At 44.4% G+C, this 23,761-nt stretch overlaps 1 protein-coding gene across 1 annotated transcript in view; it reads left to right on the forward strand.

Moving 5' to 3' along the window:
• LOC146170830 (uncharacterized) overlaps positions 1 to 20,268 on the forward strand; it is a 29,758-nt gene extending 9,490 nt beyond the window's left edge. The window contains exons 5-8 of the mRNA XM_084586744.1: positions 13,459 to 13,556; positions 16,610 to 16,701; positions 16,879 to 17,110; positions 20,245 to 20,268. Coding sequence (XP_084442870.1) covers positions 13,459 to 13,556; positions 16,610 to 16,701; positions 16,879 to 17,110; positions 20,245 to 20,268 — 446 coding nt within the window. The remainder of the gene's footprint in view (positions 1 to 13,458; positions 13,557 to 16,609; positions 16,702 to 16,878; positions 17,111 to 20,244) is intronic.
• Positions 20,269 to 23,761: the final 3,493 nt, after the last annotated feature.

The raw sequence follows: 23,761 nt of genomic DNA on the forward strand, positions 1-23,761 counted from the left end.
GGCAAGGTACACACATGTATTCTTACGTCCTGCATTGTGGAGAATTTTCCTGTAGATTAGCAAGGTCAGTTAGAAATTTAATTTTACTCTGTGCCTGGGATTTATATAGCGGAATCACACGATACTGATGGCTGACCCTTGCATTCATAATGCGGCATTTTGAAAATAAAGAACTTCTTTGTCAGGCAAACTGGGGCCGCGCTTCGAATGACAGGAGTCAGCGCAGTTCACGAACTACTTGATGGATGGTCGCATGGAGGTCATCTCCGCTTGTAGGTGTAGTTTCATAGTGGCTGGCAGATAGCGCTTCAAGAGGCCGGCTGTAGAGTCGCGTCGTTGCTTCTAATGTTCTTTCTGTATTGGCTGCTTGATGGCTGGCGAAGTAGACCTGCAAATAGCTGAATGCGCATCAACAGGTTCTCCTTGGTTTCCTCATTCATGTAGGGATCTGCGCGGCCGAAGAGGCACTTCGTTTCCTCAACGCATGCCAGGACTGGCTCATTTGAGAGCTGAATTCTTGATTAGGGGAGAGCCTTCGCTCTTTCTTTCGGTACAGAACTTGCAAAGGCCGCCAAAAACGCTGCTTTGAATTTTTGCCTGTCCTTCAATGAAGTCTCATTATTTTGGAACCAGGTTCGTGCAGGTGCTTGAAAAGCAAAGTAGGTTTGCCTGAGTTTCAAGGCCTTGTTCTAGAAATTGAATGATGCCACCAGGTCGAAAAGGTTCATCCAGTCTTCCGCATCTTGTTTGGGCAGTCCTTGGAAAGTGGGGGCTCCTGTGGCTAAACAAAGGCGAGCGGTGCAGTAGACTGGCCCATTGTCGACGTTGGCACCTTCTTTCGGGGTCGAAAGGGGTCCGGCCGCAGACCGTGTTCGGGTTGGAGCCCTTGAAGTGGGCGGCTTGCTCGATGACCGGTAGGCTGGTCCCTCAGGGCAACAGGAGTGATGCCGAGGTCTTCGCTTGAAGAGGTAGGCCGGAGGTGAACCACCCGATTTCACGTAATAGTGACAAGCCCGGTAGGCACAAATTCAGACACTGGCGTTGCACCTGAATGAAACTCTTATTGGGATGACTTGCGCCTGCAAAAGAAATAAGCGAATCGCCCTTACTGAAATGGTCTATATGCTTCAATGGAAAAGGTTATGGTCAGCTATGTATATCTATGGACTTTTATGGTCAGCTATAACGTCTCATTGCAACATGTACAGACAGCTATAGAAAATTCTATACCACTTTGTCTGTAGCTTCTGAACCATAAAATCTCTTTAGCTAATTATAGAAAACCATAAGTCCATGAAGCTATAGATTATTAGTCATATAGTTATCTTTAGCTGTCTATAGAAATGTGAATGCTTCTGAAGCTAGACAGCAAACCATTTAAGCTTCTTCAGTGCACGCTCCTAAAGCTATAGACTAGTATAGTCATGCAGTTATCTTTAGCTTTCTATAGAAATGTGAATGCCTCTGAATCTAGACAGCAAGCCATATAAGCTTCTTAGCTGGCTATAGAACAGTGCACGCTCCTAAAGCTATAGACTAGTATAGTCATGCAGTTATCTTTAGCTTTCTATAGAAATGTGAATGCCTCTGAATCTAGACAGCAAGCCATATAAGCTTCTTAGCTGGCTATAGAACAGTGCACGCTCCTAAAGCTATAGACTAGTATAGTCATGCAGTTATCTTTAGCTTTCTATAGAAATGTGAATGCCACTGAATCTAGACAGCAAGCCATATAAGCTTCTTAGCTGGCTATAGAACAGTGCACGCTCCTAAAGCTATAGACTAGTATAGTCATGCAGTTATCTTTAGCTTTCTATAGAAATGTGAATGCCACTGAATCTAGACAGCAAGCCATATAAGCTTCTTAGCTGGCTATAGAACAGTGCACGCTCCTAAAGCTATAGACTAGTATAGTCATGCAGTTATCTTTAGCTTTCTATAGAAATGTGAATGCCACTGAATCTAGACAGCAAGCCATATAAGCTTCTTAGCTGGCTATAGAACAGTGCACGCTCCTAAAGCTATAGACTAGTATAGTCATGCAGTTATCTTTAGCTTTCTATAGAAATGTGAATGCCACTGAATCTAGACAGCAAGCCATATAAGCTTCTTAGCTGGCTATAGAACAGTGCACGCTCCTAAAGCTATAGACTAGTATAGTCATGCAGTTATCTTTAGCTTTCTATAGAAATGTGAATGCCACTGAATCTAGACAGCAAGCCATATAAGCTTCTTAGCTGGCTATAGAACAGTGCACGCTCCTAAAGCTATAGACTAGTATAGTCATGCAGTTATCTTTAGCTTTCTATAGAAATGTGAATGCCACTGAATCTAGACAGCAAGCCATATAAGCTTCTTAGCTGGCTATAGAACAGTGCACGCTCCTAAAGCTATAGACTAGTATAGTCATGCAGTTATCTTTAGCTTTCTATAGAAATGTGAATGCCTCTAAAGCTAGATACTGAAAGCAATATAAGCTACTTTATATGGCTATAGAATATTGTATATAGCAAAAGCTATAGACCAGTAGTCATACCCCCTTATATGAAGTTACATATATCGTCGGTTCGAGCCCCTCGTGCGACTTGTGCTCTAACTTGATCAAGAGTTGTGGGCTGCATGCAACGAGAAACCGCATGTCGTGAACTGCAATGCTCTACGTCAAATGGATTGCGTCACATTATTGGTATAACTGGTGGGAGCACTGTCGCTGTATGGGACTCTGCCTCCGACCCACGTTGGATTTAGTCGTGGGGAGTGGTGGTCAATTTTCAGTTATTTAGGCATCGAATTGAAAATGAACACTTGAAGATGTAGCGCATGACACACATACATATACACACATGCGCATGCACACGCAGACACACAGAACGCACGCACATACACACACATGCGCGCACGTAAATTTTCCATTGCTGACCACAGAAAATGCTAAAGACTGCAATACATTAAGACACCAGAAGTAGTCCACAGGTTATAGAGTTCTAAGCAGGGTATAACTTTTTGGGCCAAATAATATTACTATAGCCGATCATACAAGGGACTAGTGTGGACCATAACAGTTCGTACGCGACCATAGAAAATGTTAGACTACAGTACATAGGCAACTATAAGCCCATAGAAATGGTTAAAAACTTCTATAGCACAGCCTATAGCAAAACCTAAAGACTACCATAAGAACTGCTGCAGTTTTTTGGGCCAAATATGTATAGCCGACCATACAAAAGATTTTCTAGAGCTGACCATAGGAAATTTTTGTATGGGCGGCGGCAGCGATAACAGCAAACGTGCTATATGGTCTTCGAAATGCGAATGCCCGTTTCAATTGTCAGAGCTCAATCTAAAAGCGGCTGAGAAACATATAGATAATACCGCGAACGGAGACTAACATAACCTGGACTAGCGTAGAAATACAAGCGCATGGCTGGAATCTTTCGAGGAATGATCTGCCGCAACACGGGAAATTATAAAGCCGCGTATCGCGACAACGAGCACGAACAAGCAGAAAGAATACAGAATTTATTCGTACGCTAGAATAAGAGTCTAAGGCCGCTTGGCTGCGGCTGCAGAAAAAGAACAAATGTTCACTTGAATAGTTCGCGGAAATATGAAGCATCTGCCATTGCGCTCACTACATTTTTTGCTATACTGAAACTTTCTAAATATTAGTTTGCGTCGTTGTACCCCAGACCAGATGGCAATGCTTAACATGACATTCAAACAGAGCATGGTAGATTACAAGTTTAATATATGGTAATAAACTTACATATGGTTGATAAAATATTCTTTTTTTATATTGAAATATTCTCCTATATACCTCTCATAAATATGTTTTTACATTCGACTCCTTTTGAAGGTGAAGGCGTTTCAAATCGCGCAAAATCGGCTCTTCAGCAAGGCAAGCCATCCACTTGTAAAACTCGTTTTGTGAGCACCCTCGAAGTGTTACTTCGGCAATACACCTGGAAGTATTCCAAACATATTTCATCAGCCGCACTAGTGCTTTAATTAGTTGGAAGATAAGTTTTTTTATTTTTCAGCCCAGGTGTCTTTACTTGATGTGCGTGTCGAAGTGCATGTTGCGTTATCGTCAAGACTGGAAGTTTAACTCGGTACTTCGCCCAAAATTATACACATAAATACCGAAGTTCGACGTTTTCTTCATCTGACTACCCGAGTGGGCATTATTATTATCCTCAGCAGCTTTTTTGATTAATGTCGTTTTTCGAATAGGTACGATTATGAATTGTCCTTGGTCGATGATGGTCGCGTCGCCACTTCAGTCGAGAGATCATTCCGTCCGCAGGCAGCCATTTTCTGGCATGTTGCGGTTAGGCACTCTCTTGATAAACACCATAGCGGTATCTGTGGTGCATCCAGCAAGCAGTGTAGTTCACGCGGAGGCTGATACCGCGGTGCCTGCTCTCCCACCTGGTCAGGTAGGCTTACTCGCCTCACGGTGTATTGCTTTGTAATCGCAGCTCATCGACACCAAGGTCATGATTGAATGATACTCAATTGAAAACCTAGTACGAAACTGCGCATTGTTGGAGAAGCGACAAGAGAAGCGGCTACAAGCAAGAAACATCAGAAAACGCTTCTCCGGGTTTTCGCGAGTGAATTTATGGCGGATAGCGTCATAGACGCGTATCCCAGCGATTCAGGTTGCGCTGGTAGCCATTCTTCTGAGAGTATACCTGATGAGCGATGCAATCCACGGGGCGAATATCATAGCAGTGAAGCCTATACTGCAATCACTACTTTTATTGCGCAATAATATAATACATGGTCCTGAAAGAAACCATATCATGTATAGTAAGGAGTCACTAAGTCCGTGGGCTTTTCGTGAGTCCTGCACTCAAAGATCATAAACTGCTACAGTGATGGTGCCTTGAGAAGAACAAAACTGGTGCTCAAATGTGAGTGCATTTTTCTCAAAACTGTCTTCCTAGCCTGCTAATGACATAGTGGAAACGATTTCTTAAATATATTTATTACTTGAGCAATTTTCCTCTTTGACATCAGTGGTTTGCTCCGCCGTGGCGGTGCAGCGGTTAGGCCGCTCGACTACTGTGTCTAGGGACGCGTAATCGAATACCAACCATGACGGCCGCTTTTTGATACAGGCGGACATCAAGGCTGCCATGTGCTGCGCAATGTCAATGCACGTTAAATAAGCTCAAGTGGTCGACAATGCCGGAGTCCTACATTACGCCCTTTCTCATTGCCTAGGTCGCTTTGTGACGTTTAAACCCCGCAAGTTGAGCAAATCCAAATATAACTGGTTTGTCAGTGCTTTCTTCAGTAACAGTCTGTTTACTGTGAGAGGATTGACTTTGACTCTCCGCTGTGTTTTGCACAGCCTGAGGTCAAATAAATTGACTGGAAAGCTTTTTTTTTTGCTCAGAATGATGATTTCTGAATTTTTGGTGCAATCCCTGGTGAAAAAAAGATCGCATGAGTCACAATAACCTCATAAAGATTTCTAACACTAATCTAATACAAATCTCATTATTTCTCATATAATTTTCATACGATGAATGAGTTTAGCATAAGATTATAAGAGATTTGGATGAGTTCAGTACGAATTTGGTATGAGAATTTGTGAGGTTATTGTGACTCATAGGGTTTTTTCACTATGGATATGTTGTATCGTACGTTCAAATGCTACACCACGAAACGTTGTCACCAAATATGTTTAGTAGGAAAAAAAACAGATTGTCATGAAGAGCAGCATACATTCACAATTGCAAATCATATGAAATAAGTCTTTTACCGTATTTTTTCGAGCCTGCAGGCTTTTAAAGGGACAGAACACTGGAATTTAGGTCTCGACTTTTTTTCGCCGCAGTGGAAAGATTGATGTCTAAAATGTTCGATTCCATAACGGTTTTGTTAGAAACGCTGTAGAAAATTTTACCGGGAATTTTTCGATCAAGGCGTGCGCCCGTTTTTATGTAGTCCGATGCTGGGAACCATGAGCATCGACCGCGATGACGACTGGTGGTCGACAAAAAAGACGTACCGAAAACAAATATAAATTTCAGTCGGCAGGAATTAATTCGACATTTTTTGCGTAGAGTAACGTCCGTTTCAGTTTCACACCCAATGCTGTTATGACACAATAACGCAAGCCCTCCTCGACGAAAGTTTTAGTGGGCACTGTCATTGCTTCATTCACGAAATTGCAAACATTGTGGCGCCATCTAGTGGCAAAACCTGAAAGCATACCTCTCGCGGTGCGAAAGGGGGGTGGTTTTTATTTAAGGACGCACTGGAGAGAGCGCAAAATATAATAAATTATCGCAAGCACTCCTAGAATAAAAAAGAACAATGTGCAGCTACGAAGATCAGCGATATTTTGCTAACATGTCACGTGGAGGGCTACACTCAAACTACTAGGGTTTCTCCGCTAGATAGCGCCTCGGTTGTTTTTATGCGATTTTCAATGGCAAATTAAAATTGTAAAGCCTCTTTTCTTTGATATTATAGTGCTCGATCTGTACTATATGAGGCAAGATCTTTTCATTTCCACCATAATGGCATGACATATTTGGGCCAGTGTTCTGTCCCTTTAAGAAGCTAAAGAAGAGGAAAAAATTGCGGGAAAACGGTATCTACTTGTCAGGTTGAAAGTTGGTGCACATTGATTTTGAAGCATTACTGAGAAGGAAAAAAGCAAAAGTTTGTTCCAAAGCCATAAAAAAAAAGTTGGATTGTGTTCAAAGCCGCCTCACTTTTTAGCAAAAAGATTTAAAGTCTGTGGCGTCATCTGCTGGAACGGGCGGACACTGGTAAAAAAAGCCCTAGGGTTTTTGTCCGCCATGGGGTGGCGTGTTCGCCGCCAAGCTCCGCCCAAAGGGTTCAGTGGTGATCGCTGCGCAGCAAAAATACACGCGATCTCCGCTTGCCAGCGTGATATTGGCCGATTAGCTAAGCAAAAAATACTTCACATGCCTCTATTGTATTTTTAGGAGTGTTTATGTAGTCAGTTCAGTTCAGTTGTTCAGTCGTGTCTGACTCTTCGTGACCCTATGGACCATGTCACGCCACGTTTCCGGTTTCTCACTATCTTCCTAACATCACATAACTTCATCTGCAGTGCCTCGAGGATGCCATCTAACCATCGCGTTCGCTGCCTACCCCTTCTCCGGCGACCCTCAACCTTTCCCAATATCAAATCTTTCTCCAGCGACTCCTCTCTTCTCATCAGATGACCAAAGTAGCTGAGCTTTAACTTTAGAATTTGACCCTCCAATGAGCAGTCAGGGTTTACGGTCGACAATATGGACAGATTTGATCTTCTGGCAGTCCAAGGAACTCTCAAGAGTCTTCTCCAGCACCACAATTCAAACGCGTCAATTCTTCGGCGGTCAGCCTTTTTCACAGTCCAACTCTCGCATCCATACATCACAACTGGAAAGACCATAGCACGAGTTATATGGATCTTGGTTGGCAGACTAATGTATCTGCTCTTTAGTAGGCGGTCAAGGCTAACCTTTGCTCTCTTTCCCAGAAGCAGGCGTCTCCTAATTTCATGGCTGCAATCTCCTTCCGAGGTAATCTTGGAGCCCAAGAAGAGAAAATCTGTCACAGCTTCCACTTCTTGTCCATTGATGCTCCAGGACTTGATAGGACAAGACGCCATGATCTTTGTCTTTTTAATGTTCAGTTTAAGCCCAAACTTCTCACTCTCTTCTTGTACGCGCATAAGAAGTCTCTTGAGTTCCACTTCACTTTCTGCCATTAAAGTGGTATCATCCGCATATCTAAGGTTGTTGATACGTTTTCCAGCAATCTTCACTCCAGCTGAGGACTCGTCCAGACCGGCCTTCCTCATGATGCACTCTGCATATAGGTTAAATAGGCAGGGCGACAGTATGCAGCCTTGCCTCACTCCTTTCTCAATCGGAAACCAATCACTAAGACCATGCCCAGTTCTGACTGTGGCCTCTTGCCCTTCATACAGGTTCCTGAGGAGACAGATGAGGTGAATTGGAACTCCCATTTCTTGGAGAGCTTGCCACAATCTGCTGTGATCTACGCAGTCAAACACTTTCGCATAATCAATAAAGCAGAAGTAGATGGGTTTCTGGAACTCTCTTGCTTTTTCTATGATCCAGCGAAGGTTGGCAATTTGGTCTCTAGTTCCTCTGCCCTTGCGAAACCCAACTTGCACGTCCGGAAGCTCCCGATCCACATACTGCTGCAGCCTACCTTGGAGGATTTTCAACATCACCTTGCTAGCATGCGAAATAAGCGCGATTGTGCGATAGTTGGAACAATCTTTGGCACTGCCTTTCTTTGGAATGGGGATGTAAACTGACCTTCTCCAATCCTGTGGCCATTGCAGGGTTGTCCAAATCTTCTGACATAATGTATGCAGAATGTTAACAGCGTCATGGTTGAGGTTTTGAAGCAACTCAGCTGGAATGTCATCAATTCCGCTTGCTTTGTTCTGAGCAAGGCTGGCTAAGGCCCATTCGACTTCACTCTTCAGGATGCTCAAGATCACTAATCACAACCGTCTTATTTTGGGTTTGCACATTCGGGTCCTTCTTGTACAGTTCTTCTGTGTATTCCTGCCACCTCTTCTTTATCTCTGAGGCTTCAGTGAGGTCCTTGCCTCGTTTGTCCTTTATCACGCCCAGCTTAGCACAGAAGCTTCCTTTCATATCATAGATTGTCTTATACAGAGCTCTTGTGTTCCTTAATTGGCCGTTGTCCTCAACTGCTTGGCACTGTATGTTCAGGAAGGCATTCTTATCTCTCCTTGCTGTTTTCTGAAAATCTGCATTGAGAACCATGTATCTTTCTCTTTCCCCATAACTTTTGTCATCCTCCTTTCCTCAGCTATTTACAAAGCCTCTTCAGATAACCAGTTTGCTTTCTTGCATTTCTTTTTCTTTGGAACTACCTTAGTAGCAACTTCTTGTATTATATAACGAACATCAGTCCACATCTCTTCGGGCTCTCTGTCTTCTAAATCTAATTCTTGAAATCGATTCCTCACTTCCACAGCATATTCTAATGGAATTTGATCCAGATCATACCTGAAAGGCCTTCTAGTTTTCTGCGTTTTCCTCAATCGAAGCCTAATTTTGGCAACAAGAAGCTGATGATCGGTGCCACAATCGGCCCCAGGCCTTGTTTTTACTGCTTGTATAGAGCTTCTCCATCTCTGCCGGCAAAGAATATAATCGATCTGATTCCTGTACAGACCGTACGGTGAAGTCCATGTGTTCAGGCGCCTCTTGTGCTGTTGAAAATGAGTATTCGCTATGGACAGGTTGTTTTCTTGACAAAACTCTACATAGCCTCTGCCCAGCTTCATTTGGCTCGCCAAGATCGAACTTGCCTATAATTCCGGATATTTGTTCACTCCTGACCTTAGCATTCCAGTCTCCTATGAGCAAAACGACGTCTGATAATGGGGTGCGGTCTAAAAGGCATTGTAGGTCCGCATAAAATCTCTCAACGTCAGCTTCTTCAGCAGTAGTGGTCGGCGCATAAACTTGGATAACTGTTATGTTGAAAGTGTGACCTTGGATCTGAAGTGAAATCATTTGGTCGTATTTGGGGTTGTACCCTAGCACTGTTTTGCCCATTCTTCTGTTTACTATGAGAGCGACCCCATTCCTTCTCTTGGATTCGTGCCCACAATAAAAGACATAATGGTCGCCGGAGTAAATTCCCCTATTCCGGTCCACTTGAGCTCGCTGATACCCAAGATATCAATGTTCAATCTGTCCATTTCTCGCTTGACGACATCCAGTTTACCTTGCGTCATAGATCTTACATTCCATGTTGCTATATGATATATCTCCTTGCAACATCGGACTTTCCGGTCGCTTCCCGACACATCCACAACTGAGCGTCCTTTTGGCTTTAGCCCACCTGCTTCATTCGTCCTGGAGCTACTAGGAATCGCCCTTTGTTCATCCCCAGTAACATGTGGGACGCCTTCCAACCTGGGGGCTCATCTTCCGGCGCCATATCATTAATGGTATTGTGACTGGCCATAGGGTTTTCTTGGCAGGAAATACTGGAGTGGGTTGCCATTACCTTCTCCAGTGAATCACATTTTGTCAGAACTCTCTGCCGTGACCTGTCTATCTTGGGTGGCCCTACACAGCAGAGCTCACGACTTCATCGAGTTTCGCAACCCCCTCCGCCACGACAAGGCAGTGATCCATGAAGGGAAGTACTTAATGTTTAAGTGGACGCAAGAATTGCATCTCTGAACTGAAATTTTGAAGCGTACGCGTGACATGTGGCTGCGCCGGGCTGTGGTGCTTTTGGCTGCTGGAACCGTGCGGAAGATGCGAAAAAGTCATTTTTCATTCCTCGCGGTGACGATAATAGCAACAGAAGGAAGCTATGGCCTCATGAGATCGGGCACAAGATTTTCATGGCCACGGAAAACACCCGACTATGCAAAGGGATTTCTGTCTGCTTAAAAAGCGGCTCGATTGCCCTGGATGGCCTTTGTTTGGGCATATGCTGTTTCATGAGCAAAATATCAATGACGCTATGACTGCGTAGCCATTACTTGTACTGTAGATGTCTAGTAAAAAGCCACTGCCATTTTGCGCCCCCTTACTTTCCCCTAACAGACCAGGACTGCAATATAACGCGTGGAATCAATGCTATCAAGCTGCTCATAATGGAAAGGCAGTGCTTGGTAATGCGTATTATGAAAATTTAGTCCATAGAATTCGTCAGTTAATTGATGTAAAGGAAACATTGGAACAAGAGGAGGTTGCAAATGTGTCAAAATTATCGAAATGGAGAGCCATTATTTGTCTATGCTAAATATGGGTGTATAAAATTAAAAAAACATTGTACCATAAAAAGTGTGAAAACAACCGTGTGTGTGAAACGCTATTGAGCCATTGTTTTAACGGAGGAGTCCCGCGACGTTGCATGGAATGCAAAAAGCTCCGCTGAACGCGAACAGGGACTCGTCAAGTTTAAAGAGGTGGCATCCAGGCTTACTGGTGACATTATTGCCCGGCAGCCTATAAGGAAAACGATATGAAGCAAATAAATAATAAAAAAAGGGAGGAAGCATTATTTGTGAGCTTTGTATCGCATTACACCCGATTGTTTTTTTTTTTTGTGTAGTTGTTGGAAGATATACTTGCGTTGGTAATGTACAGCTGTAGAGAAACTGGCTTTTCTAAAAAATAAACCTATTGGACTACTGTGTAAACGAAATAAACTCACGCCAAAAAAGTGTGTAAAACGGAGTGTACCTGAACGGTTACAAACGCAATGACGCCCATATTGCATTAGAGCTCTGTGCGCAACGACGTTCCCAAAAGTTGCACAAAACTCGCAGTCTACTTATTGTTTAGTAAGGAAACGAGCCCAATAAGTTTACTGATGTATCGTTTCTACTTAAAGTTCGCTACTAATTTCAAAGCATAATTAATGAACAGTTTCCTAACCGCTATACGGAGGGGAATGGTTCAGAAGAATGAACTGGCTCGTTTAACGCACGCGTTTTGTTTTTGTTTTTTGAGGTTTATGCTGCACACGCATGTTTAAGTTATTGTCCCGGTCTTTTGAAGCTTCTTGAGCAGGATAGGACACAAATCTGTTGAATTAACAGGTTTATGTGTGCACCGATCGCGGCTTCATGAGGACGCGGTATGCACGAAAGAGTGCGGCGCTTCATCTGCTAGCGCTGCTCCCCGGACACCTCGAGAGGGCGCTCGTGTAGTTGTCGCTACTTTAAAAAAAAATAGGGGGTGTTTTGTTAAAGTGAACCATTCTAGCTTCCTTCACTTTTGTTGCGCTGGTGCATTCAGCCGCCCGGCCGACAAGGGATAAATGTATTCAACAAATCGTGTGTCGTGTCATAGTCATAACACCATCGTTGAAAGTCGGGACAGGAGGCAGTCGCTGCGGTGAGCTGTGGCGCATTAACGTGACGACAAATGTTGACACTTTGGCGCAAGCACTTAGTAAAAAAACCTACTGCAAAATGCCAGCCAGTGATCAATTACAGGAGTTAACGTTTTAGTTAACCTGCTACGAGTCTATGGTCCTCTGGATCGCACCCCTAGGATCACGAATTCGAAATAACGCAGTCCAGGTGCCAGGTGTGACCATCAGCTATTTCAACCCCTCAACGTAAGTGTGTTACACAGGCAGTTTCGGCAAAGTACTCAAGGGCGTGGCTTGCAAAATGAAATGTAAGACGTGCAATCATTTAGAAAAAGACATAATGGTTAAAATTAGTGCAAGCAATTTCACTTTTCACGTAAATTCATGCTTTATTCGCACATCGACAAACGTTATTTACCTTCTAGAATGCTCATTTAGTCATAAGCAGTCCGTACGTGTGACAAGAATCTTTGAACATAGGGCTAAATGGTCATCGGGCAGACACAGGCAAAAACCTCACGAAAGCATTTTCTGAGCATTTCAATCAGAAAGATCATATGTTCAAAGACATTTAATTATTTTTCCCTTAGGCTATAAATCTTCAAGGGACAGAATATATGGGGAGGCATATCAATCCACACATTTGGAATATTAGAACCAACAGGAATAAAGATCTCGAAAATAATATTACAATCCTTCAAATATATTCCCTCTGCGCCATAACAAGCTGGGGAAAACAATCCTATATAGCGTTAATTATACAGTTTGTTCACAGCTTGTGTACACTCTATCCCTGCTCCGGAATAGCATACACTGCATGTGTTTTTCCAAATATGTTTCTTTCTTGTCACTTCTTACTTTCGTGCCCCCTTGAATCCTTCTCTTCAGATAACTCCTTGCCGAAAGCTTTTGATAACTGTTCCCCTGCAGCTGCATTCTTATCAGGACCATTTGAAATGCCTTTCCCTTCACAAGAAAGGCGTGTCAGCATCGAACCTGTTATAGGTGTTGACTCCTCATCGACCATGCATTGGAATTTTTTTTTTCTGCTGCCGCTTTTTATGTTATTTTTCCGGCCCACGGGATCCCCGGTTCCAGGCTTAGAAAAAACACTCTTTCTCTCCTTTCCCTACTTCTTACTCCTCGTCCCTCTTCCCTCCCACCCCCATGGCTGTTCTTCAGAAGCAAAATCATGATCGCGCTGCCCTGATGGAGACAAGTCTATTTGCCGAAACGTTGGCTCGGGTCTAGAACTGAGGCTCTCCCTCAACCCTTGTTCAGAGCCTCTTTCATACTGTGTAGCCATATTCTTTCTCTAGTTCTACCCTGGATCCTCAAATCCTCAACTTAACTGCTTTACACAAGCAGTTTCGGCAAAGTAATTAAGCGGGACGCTAGCGGGATGCAATATTAAAAAAAAAAATTCAAGCGCATACTTTTTTTGCGATGTGTCCACTAATCGGTTATAGAGCCTCCATACACTCGGCGCTTTGTGTCAGCTGAACGATGTACTGCACTGACTTTAAAATGCCCTGTACCTTTGTCCTGATGTGGCTTTTACAGGACGAACCTGGAAAGTCAGGTTTTCTGTTGGAGATCACGTCGTATGGTCGCTGCACTACACTGACGAAAACAAGAAATTCTTTCCAGCAAACGGACTGGTAAGCCATTTTATTTTCTCTTTTACTGATTCATTGCTAAAAACTGTGTGTTTGTAAAGATAACGTATACTCCCAATGCATAGTGCATGCACCACCTTACGTTCCTCCAAGCTTTTATACTGTGAATGAACTGCTGCCACAGACTAATTTTTCCGTACAGGCTTCGCTATAAACATATACTGAGGACAACTTCGTCTGTTTTTGTGGTTTAAAAATTTGATTGTTTGGTTTATTAAATGAAAATTGTAAATTCGCTTATAGGAAAGGAAAGGCGCAGTGTCTCTAACACTTCTCGGTGAACACATAATGTTAGCCGTAAGGGCTAAGGAGTGAAAGTAGGAAGGCCGAAAAGGTGCCGCAGTGCTGGGGCTCTGCAAGAATTTCGACCACCTGGGGATCTTTAACGTGCACTGACATCGCACAGCACACGGCAGCCTTTGTGCTTTGCCTCCATCAAAATGGAGCAGCCACTGTCGAGTTCGAACCTGGAGACTTGGGATCAGTAGCTGAACGACTTAACCACTGCTGAGGGTAAACTTTCCGTTGCTAAATTAGGGCAAGAAAATTGCACATCCATTAAGCGAGGATGCAACAATCGGTTCCAGAATTCATGCGCTGACTGAGATCCTTAACGTTCCGCAAAGGTTCTTTGCAACCGAAAGCTGCATCCAGTTCTGAGTGAGTCGAGTTTTAAACTGGAAAGTTACTTTTCCACCACTCGGTTCAAAGTTGTGAAATAAATATCCAATAGGACACCGTGAGCGCCCTTTGGCAGTGATTGTAGGTGTGGCGTATCATCAGAGTGCGTATTCTAAATCAGCATCTACGCCACCACTTTCGACTTGAGAGACCAGCCAGTTTTTGGCGATACCGCTATTTTAACTTATGGTGGGGAGGGGCGAGAATTACTTCAGCAATCTTTTGAGTCAAATACGCCTGTTTCTATAAACGCGGTAGTTTCTCGTTAAACGCGAAATATAATTTATTGCCATTGTTCATGTGAGAGTACACGAAATAATATTCTAGTGCAATGGATCTGTATAGAATGTAGTAAAAGAGTGAAGTTTAAAGCATTGTGTGGAGTTTGTAACTAATAAACAATTATTGAAAAACGGCTGTTCGGCGGCCGATACGGTGTCGTCCACCTCACCACGACTTCACAGGCGCCTCTGCGCTTTGTACGTAGTGGTTGAGATCTGGATGAACCTTTAGACCTGGCTGTGCCCAAGTAACTAGGGCGAGGCCCTGTGGGGCGAAGATTATAACTGCCTAGAGGCTGTCCTTTTTCTTAATTTTTTTTCTCGCATGGGTGTGTCTGAGTAAAGGCTGAGCTACATGTACGTGAAAGCTCACGCGAACGCGAAAGCGACGGCGGCACGCGTCGCGCGAAGCCTTCGCGCGAACAGATATGCATGTGTCGTTTGGCTCGTCGCTCGGACATGCCGAAATAGAAAATTTCGCGTTCTCGGCCGGAAGTGGATGCCCCATTAGCCAATCACGAAGCGTTCGTCACTGCCGCTCATTTCGCACGGTTTTGTTCTTTTGCAGTGTTGCATTGTGATTATGCATTACCGTGTAAATGTTTCGCTTCGTACGAACAATGGTGAATGACCAAGTATTCGAAGGACCGTCTGATCGCAACCAAAAAAAAACAAAAAAGCATGCGATGACGTGACTACTCGTATAGTGCAAAATAACACAAGTTAGACGCTTCAAATCCATTTTATTTTGCATGTTTTCGCAAAATACTTCAATTCTTGAAATTGTTATGACTGTTTTTGCATTTGCAATAGTTCTGCGGTGTACTATGCCAGCAACATTGAGCGCCGTCGCCGTTTCGCGTTGCCGTCAGTTGGCGCTGTCGCGTGCATCTTGCCCAGTAGGCAACGGAGTGAACCATGATCGCTTTCGCCGGGCCGCTCGTTGCGTCGCTCTCTTTTTTTTTTTATCACATGTAACTCACTCTTTAAGAGGAGGGCAGAGATGCATCATGTTTAATCGGCGATGTTTCCGGTGCTGATAATGCACATTAACCGTTTTTGCGGTGCGGGGCAAACGATTTAATGCCGACCTGTATGGAGATTATTCCAACCTCCGGAATATCCTCTATGGCGTCCTTAAAGAACCACACGATGATATACCACATACCTAAATTATATATGTTTTGAAACTGTTTATTCATTTAGCCTGGGCTTATAATTGGAGGAAAAACGAAAGCAGCCCTAGCGAGCTGGTAAAACACAGCCGGTTCTCCCTAATTAAAATTAAATCATAATTTTAATCTAGTTCAACAGCCGCATTCAAGCTTTGGTTCCTATCATGCTGCCCAAACGTTCTGCATCAAGATCGAGAGCTCGCTAATGTTTACGCTTTTTACGATTGCAGAGCGAACTGCATAATTTTAGAGGCTCAGTTAAAGGTTCCATTCGACAGCATGAAATATCGGTGCAGTCGAGTGAAAAAAAAAAAAAACATTACGAGACAGAGTAATGCGCGACAAGAAAAAAAAAGCTTTGCCTCTCTGTTGTCTTCACTATTAACATAATGCACTGAAAGCCAGCAAAGCCTTTAAACACGTGTCAGTGTGTTCTCTCTCCTTTTATACGTGATCAAAGAGATACGAAGCTTTGGTCGCCTTTGTTAGTAGACGCTTCCATTCTTATTTTGTAACTCCCCCTAGAGAGCGAGAAGAGCCCTGGCCCCATTCTGAGGGCAGCTCTACTTGTAATGAAGGAAAAAAGGGGCTTGCTAATTTGACCACGTTCAGAAGGGCAACATTATTTTCACTGCACAGAATTTCAGCCAGCTAAAGTTTTTTCTTTGCATGAACAACTCGGCGCCCCTAAGCCTATTCGACACGCCATTGAACGCTTTCTTCTTTACCCTCCTAAATGAGACATGCGGTAAAGTTCAGCGCAACAAAATTTGTGGAGATGTTCTTCTCTCTAGCAACCATCAACTTTTCATTCTACAGACCAAGCTTTCGCTTGGCATGAATGAAAAAGGTTCGGAACATGTCAACTTACGCTTGACAACCTCGTTGTTGCCCGCAGGGACCATCGTTCTGGTTCCCGGGGTTAAAGCTCAAAGTCGGTACATCAGTAAAATTCCAGGGCGAAGTCGTCCGGTTCAACGAGGCAGACATGTAAGCAATAATTTCTATTGTCCGAACTCCTCTCCAGGTCGAACAAAGCAAACATAATAGACTCCATGGTATATGAACTTTGAGTTTTTTGGTATACACACGCCCCTTTGACATCAGCTCTGGTTTCTATATCGTGAACAAGTATGCATTCTTACTTGCATTACTTTTACTTTGCAGCATTGAAGCGAACTTTGGCCATCCCGACATGAACCTTGCGTACAATTCCGGAAGTTGGTACGTGGGTAAAACCATCGCTTTCCTGGTAAAAAGGACGGAAGAGTCGTTTCTGGTTCTAACAGATTTTGCAAACGAGAACGCCAAAAGAGTAACGCCCCGAGACGAGCCGTACAAGAGCGGAGAGATCAAGCCGGAGTTCAGCGACAGTTTCCGACTTTTGAACGTCTATGTCGTAAGTGCGCCCTGTTTGCTTTGCGATTCGTCATAAAATAATGTTCACAAAGTATCATGCGCCTTTACTAAACTTAATATGATAAAGTAATGTCCTCTTAATTCCGTCTAGTCTACAGCTTTCAGTTATGGTGAAGACTACGCCATCTGGATAACTGAATTCGCGGTGCTCCACTTGCTGATGGGGAACACTTGTTCACGAGAGACAAAGCATTAACCTTAATACGACTCACTAAAAAGCCGTCCAAAGTGCTACGCGGAGAATGCCGGGATGGTATACGGGATAGGAGGTTGCGCTTCATAACATAACAACGCGCGAGCAACTGAATTGTTGGTGCACAAAAAACAGTATGTCAAGTCAGGAAGCATACGCTGCAAAAAAAACAAAACGGCGCCGAGCTCGATGGGAAGCCCATGTAAGAAACAACCCTAATCGAATTCCACAGTCATTCTTGGCACTTGCAAATACATTGGAGATGCTGTGGTAGGACCTTGGAATGGGTCAGGAGTGCATGTGCTAGGGCTATATGACGGGAAATAAAACGCTCGAGCCGGGGGCGGGAAGGCAGTAGCGGCTGCTTCCTGCTAATGGTTCTGACGCTTTCGCTCTTCTCGCGTCTCTCACAGCAGAGTTGCTTTGAGGCATTAAAACCTATAAACTAGACCAAACTATCTTTTCAACGTAGTGATTGTAACAAGAAGTTAGTACGATACGGCAGCTCGAAAAGTTCAAGCCCCCCCCCTGCCCCTCTCTCCCCCTTTATGTGATGTCGTCGGGGCCGCTTTCACTACACCGAGACTTGCGTATGAACCTGGAGCTAGCAATACACGTGGAATGGAGGATGATATAGACGAATACAACTCAAGCCTGCAGTAACTGCCACACTCAACTACTCCGCGACAGAAAGTATTCCGCTTTTAAAAGCTTTCTTGTCACCTAACTACACAGCTAAATATCAGGCCAAAATATATGCTATTAAATTTCCATGCCTTTTGCTTTTTCCGATTTTCTCAAAAATAAAACTGATTCCGTTTAGTATTCAGCAGAGTATTACACTCGACATGTATGCCATGGCCGAAAGACAGCACCTGCTGTTTTTTCCTAGTTCTTACCATAACCAAACGCAGCCAGAGGTGACGCAGAGGAAAACAATGAATCGGAAATAATCCCCAATCTGCACAGTTTCAAAAGAGCGAAAGAAACTTGGCTCTTGTTCGCCGTATGACGGTGGTAAATATATGAGTCTCAAGAGCGGAATATAACAGATTTTAAGCGGCACTTTGCCTGGAGTTCCTATGGTTGGTTGCGAGTCGCTCCCATAAACATGCAACCACTCAGAGCATTTAATATTCGTTGAAATGCGCATATCCAACACTCGAAGTTCCGGTCTGCAGGAACGCGGCAATACTAGCGTAATTTTCAAGGGCGATCATGTACCGCACCTTTTTTCGTCACCGGTTGTGCTAGTTGTTTCCCTTAGTTCCTTTTCTCATTTATCAACTCAGTCTCTAATGGTACTTCTGCCCATAGGGTTGGCAACCATTCGAGAAAAGAGCGCTGCGCTAACTCATTTTCAAGATTCAGCCACGCGGCATGCATCGCATCTCGAGGCATTCCGATAAAAAGCGTTTCACGAGCGTTAAACAGATTGCACGTAGTGCATGCATGGGTATCTCAGCAGCTCAAGCTACCAATAACATTGCTAACTTCGAAAACATGTGTAGGTTTTTGGGGTTTAACGTTCTAAAGCGACTAAGACTACGAGAGACGCCGTAGTGGAGGACTCCGGAATTTTCGACCACCTGGGATCCTTTATCGTGCACTGTCATCACACAGTCCACGGGTGCCGTGCTTTTCGTCTCGAGGGAAAAGCGGCCGCTGAGGCAGGGATTCGATCCAGCATTCTTGGGAACAGTAGTCGAGCGCCGTAACCACTGCGCCAGCCCGGCGGGGAAAACGTGTGCTACAGCCAATTGCTAAAGAGGGAAGAACCCCTGCCTTGCGTTAGTGAAGTTGTGCACGTTGAGTTCTACATTGTATTTTGTACCTTGATATCACCTTAATGCACGGAATTTCATTATGTTCGCCATTTGCTGAGGCAGCATAGAAAAACAGGCACACAGGGCTTTTTCACCTCTAAGCAAAATATTTCAATTAAACTGCAATGTTGCGCGGGTTACACGCAGAGATGCTTCACATCTTGTGATAAGACACTGGTAGTATAGTACTCTGAATGCACAAATGCAGTTTTATATATTTTAAATATAGATGAGGGAAGATGGCCTGCCGCTGTAGTCGTTCTGTGCAGGTTCGTACAAACCAGATATCACGTCATAAGACCGTTTTTGATGGCTTCTGGACGCCTAAAGCGAAACTAAATTGATTATGGGCCACTACATTCTGACCAATAACCATCGAAATGAGACTGCGCCCAAATTCCGTGGGGTGGTCAACCGCACTCTAGGTACCCGCAATATGCAGTGCTTGTTTCCATCCATCTAAGCACTATGACGACTTTGATGTTCCCGTGTCATCAGAGGGTAGTCTTAACTAGCCGCGGAAAAGCGGGTTTACGCCGCGTGTGCGGCGTGAAGGATTAAAAAATCCCGAGAGCCCTGATCTACACTGCGGAAATGCGAAAGCCTAAGTGCTGCTCGTGTACAATGTGCATCACGTTTGACCTCTTTATCATTAGCAACTAAATGCACAGTCATTATCCTTGCCAATGTGACCATTGTCGATACATAAGTGGAGGGTTCTGGGAAGAGTTACCGAAATGCTTTCAGAGCGTTTGACGTTTAGAGCTGTTTTCTTCCGCCTCTGCCATTTCACCTTTATGGGACGGATAGGTTATCTTCTAACCAGCACTTTCATCCATATGGAATTAATAGGGTGTCCATAAGTCGGATGCCTTCACCATTATCATACTCAGCCATGCATTTCTGATGAATGCCGGAGAAGTGAAGCGCCGCACGCCGTTCTGCAAACAACGTTGCGCATTTGTGTGCATCGCTATGGTTGTAAATTCTGATTGCTCTACGATTTACGTCAGCGCTCGTCGTCACTTGTATGTATCGGCAGCGCGACTTATGTGAAACAGAATTCTGATCTGCGCTTGTTTTTTTTCTTTTCAGGAGTGGAGCACGTTTACTTCCTAGCGAACAGAAGAATTATACGAAGCTTTTCGAATTCACCGAATATTCATTTTGAGAACAAGATATGGTCGTTTACCACGTGCGATATTTTGAGAGGACACAATGCTGGTATTCACATTAAAAATTTAATAAAGAAGTTTCCGCGTCATGTCTCCGCGTGGCTTTCAGCATGACATGTTTTAAAATAAGGAGGAGTTATTGCTTAAGATTTAATGTGTCGTGGATAGTTTTAATTCGTTTTACACGTTACAAAAACTTAGGTAGAGCGCAGCTTAGTGTTCGGCACATTAGTCACCCAGAGCTTATAGTGTAACTGGCGGCCGACTGGTCGGGTAGAGGTCAACTGCTTGCTCCTTATGATCGTCATTATCGTCGTCGTATTTAAGAGCCTTGGAGATGAAGTCGAAGGCCTTTGTGGTGTTGCTTCTGCCGGATCAGCAGGCTCGCATAGCATTCCCTACTGGCGGCCGGCATCGCTTCGGAACCGTCCCCCCGGGTGCACAGCCATCGCTGGAGCCACAACACCACAAGCACCGGGTAGAAGATCAAGCCCACGCTTACCAGGGTGCCCCGGCGCCCTGATGCTGCGGCAGCATCCGGCGTGCCGACGTCGTCGTCGTCGGCGGCGTGGTTCGTGAAGTTGTTCTTTGGCACGTGACGCTAGCAGCCACCTACACGTCGCCGTCACAAACCACTCGTCAGCTTCTGTGCTCCTCTCGAGCTCTGTTCGGTTCGCAAACCTATAGATATGACCGCTATAAACGTCTTTTGATAGAAGCTCTTGTCCTACCCTATCTCGTCCTCTCATCCTTTATTGCGGTAAGCTTTGTGTGTGACAATCACTACACCAACATATATTCCTTTCTGAATTCTTAATAATATGGCGTAATTTTACTGTTGCATAAAGTACATAACTAACGCGGCCCGCCGTCTAAAATAACAAACAACAGATTTTCTGTGCGGTTTTTGAAAGTCAACCTGTTGTAATAACAGAAATATCTGTACTAACGAGTGAATTTTCTGTAGTTACAACAGATAATTATTTCAGAACTACAGACAACACATTTGTAAGGAAGAAAAAAAAACAACTACAGGAAAGTACCACAAAACTATCGGAAAATCCGATGCTTACGACAGAACCAAAAAATATTTTGTCGTATTTTTGACACACTGATGTGGCAATTTTCGACTTGGAGAAATTGAAGATTTTAGCTCCGTTGAATGAATTAAGAAATCCATCGTCTTGGGAAAACCACGTCGCGAATCACGGGCTATACCTACTTTTTAGGGCGAGCATCCTCGGTTGGTTGGTTGGTTTTTAGTGTTTAGCGTCCTAAAGAAACTGTGATTTTCTCGCTCGTGGTTAACTGATCTCCTTAGTTTTGGGCAGCGCAGCTAACACATCTATCACGTGCAGTAAACGCTGTATTAGTCGGCATGAATTGTAAGTTGCAAGGATGCGTCTATTGTTGTATGTCTTAAAGTCCATGTGTACACAGTCATGCTTTCTCGGTAGTGCTAAAGAGGCCCGGACAGCAAGATAGTGACCGCTAAGCTATTTCTTGGGAAGATCTATGGTCTTGACGTGCGATGCTTTTCGCGTTGGTACGGGAGAAGATATCGAAACATGAGCTACGATGTTCAAGGTGTCGGTGCAGTTGTATACGTCTCACCTGCTTCCAAGGTTAATTGTACTATAGCCGCAGCCTGCCGCGCAGTACCTACTACGGGTGACCTGTACAGTTCAATAGAAGTTTCCAGTTATGAGAGCAGCACTGCCTGTATTTAGTGAATGGAATATTGCTTACGCGAAATGTGTACACGGATCTCTGGAGCCCATAGTCGTATCTACTTAAACAAGGAAACCAGGCTAATGTTGTCGCATCATAAAGAGCCGTGCATAAGATCTTGCATCTGCTTCCTAACACGGTGGTGTTAAAGACCACGCTCTCCGAAAGATTCCGGAGTTCGTGTTGCCAGCGTCATCATCGGCCCCGTGAGAGAAACATCATGGGCATGACTATGGCCTATGATATAGTCGGGGACTGATAAGCCTTTTGGTTTAACCACGTCAAGGGACCACTTGACACTGCAAACCTGACAGCAGCTGCTAACACCGGCTTGTCAATCAAACTGAAGGGTGAGACGAATCGAACCCTTCAGTACCGTTGCATTCCAAGTGATTAGTGATTAAGCCTGTGGAGAAGTGCATGGACCCAAACACGAACCCGAATGTGGAGTCGCGGACGGGAGGCGTTGACTCTATCGCGTGATGGCATTTAAAGCGGAGGTGAAATGTCCCCTCACTCGCTCCGTTTTTTGCTCCGTCTCTCTTGTCTACAGGAAATAAATTGCTACGGTCTAAAACAGTTGGCCTTCGGCCATCAGAAGCACTGCTGTTAAAACACATCTTCTTCCCCTCCTGTGCAAATGCGAATAAGAAGAGCCAATACAGAAGTTAGTCTGTCTTATCTTACCCGCTCTGCTGGCAGTTCTCGACTTTGATTTGGGTCCTGGAGTGTGTTTGCCTCCGTTGGCACTGGAACATCCCCGTGGGCGCTCTCCACGGCAGCTGGGGGCGGCGACTGAGCCATTTCGTTCAACTCGACCGTTTCGAGCCATGTACGACGCATGGATCGAGGTCTCCATGTTCTAGACGTGCTCAGACCTCCCCAGAATACCTCCTGGCCAGACTCGGTGGAGATGACAGTCGGACCGCTGTGGGAAATGTTCGGCGCCTCGTCTCCTATGGCCATGTTGCTGCACCCGAGCGGCCGTCCAGGTGCAAGGGCATGGATGTCCTTCCTGAGCAGAAAGCTGGGTGTTAGTACGCAGTAAACGCCCGGTAGCTTTGGAAACTCGCCTTCTTACCCTTCAGAATACTGCTAAATCCGTGATCGCCGCAGAAGCTCCATCACGCTCGCAACGTTTCGAATGCACCGCGTGACGCACGCTTTATGGCAATCATCTTCCTCTTTCCGCTGCGTGATGCACCTGCAGTGATCATGCGATCAATGGTCATTTAGAACCTGAAGATTTGGAAAATCAACTTTTCCTAATTTTAGTACTAGTTGAACAGCTTCCCGAAGATGTCAGGACTGTGAAAAAAAAAAAATAGGGGGGTTTAAGTATGGCTTCGACTTAGTGATATAGCGAAAGCTGAGTGTTGTAGCGATAGCCTGTTTGACACCCGCTTTTCAATCCGCATTCTTTTTTATCTTTTTTATTTAAATTAAGTTTTGGGGAAAGAAAGGACCCTTATACTTTTGAGTAGGCGCCTGGGAATTGTGGACACCTACACCTTATCATGTCGTCATATTTTTTATTGTATATTGTTCATTGGTTTATAAGAAAGGAAAGGCGCAGTATATGTCTTTGACCTTCCAGATGGTTTAAGGTGACATCGCACAAGCCTGGGCTGCCTCTCCATTTTTAATTGGTTCACAGAAACGGAAAGGTGTAGTATCTGTCAAACTTGTTCTGTGGACACCTGAAC

This window comes from Amblyomma maculatum, unplaced genomic scaffold (genome assembly GCF_055883805.1).
Source record: "Amblyomma maculatum isolate TAMU_Amacu unplaced genomic scaffold, ASM5588380v1 scaffold_37, whole genome shotgun sequence".
NCBI lineage: Eukaryota > Metazoa > Arthropoda > Arachnida > Ixodida > Ixodidae > Amblyomma > Amblyomma maculatum.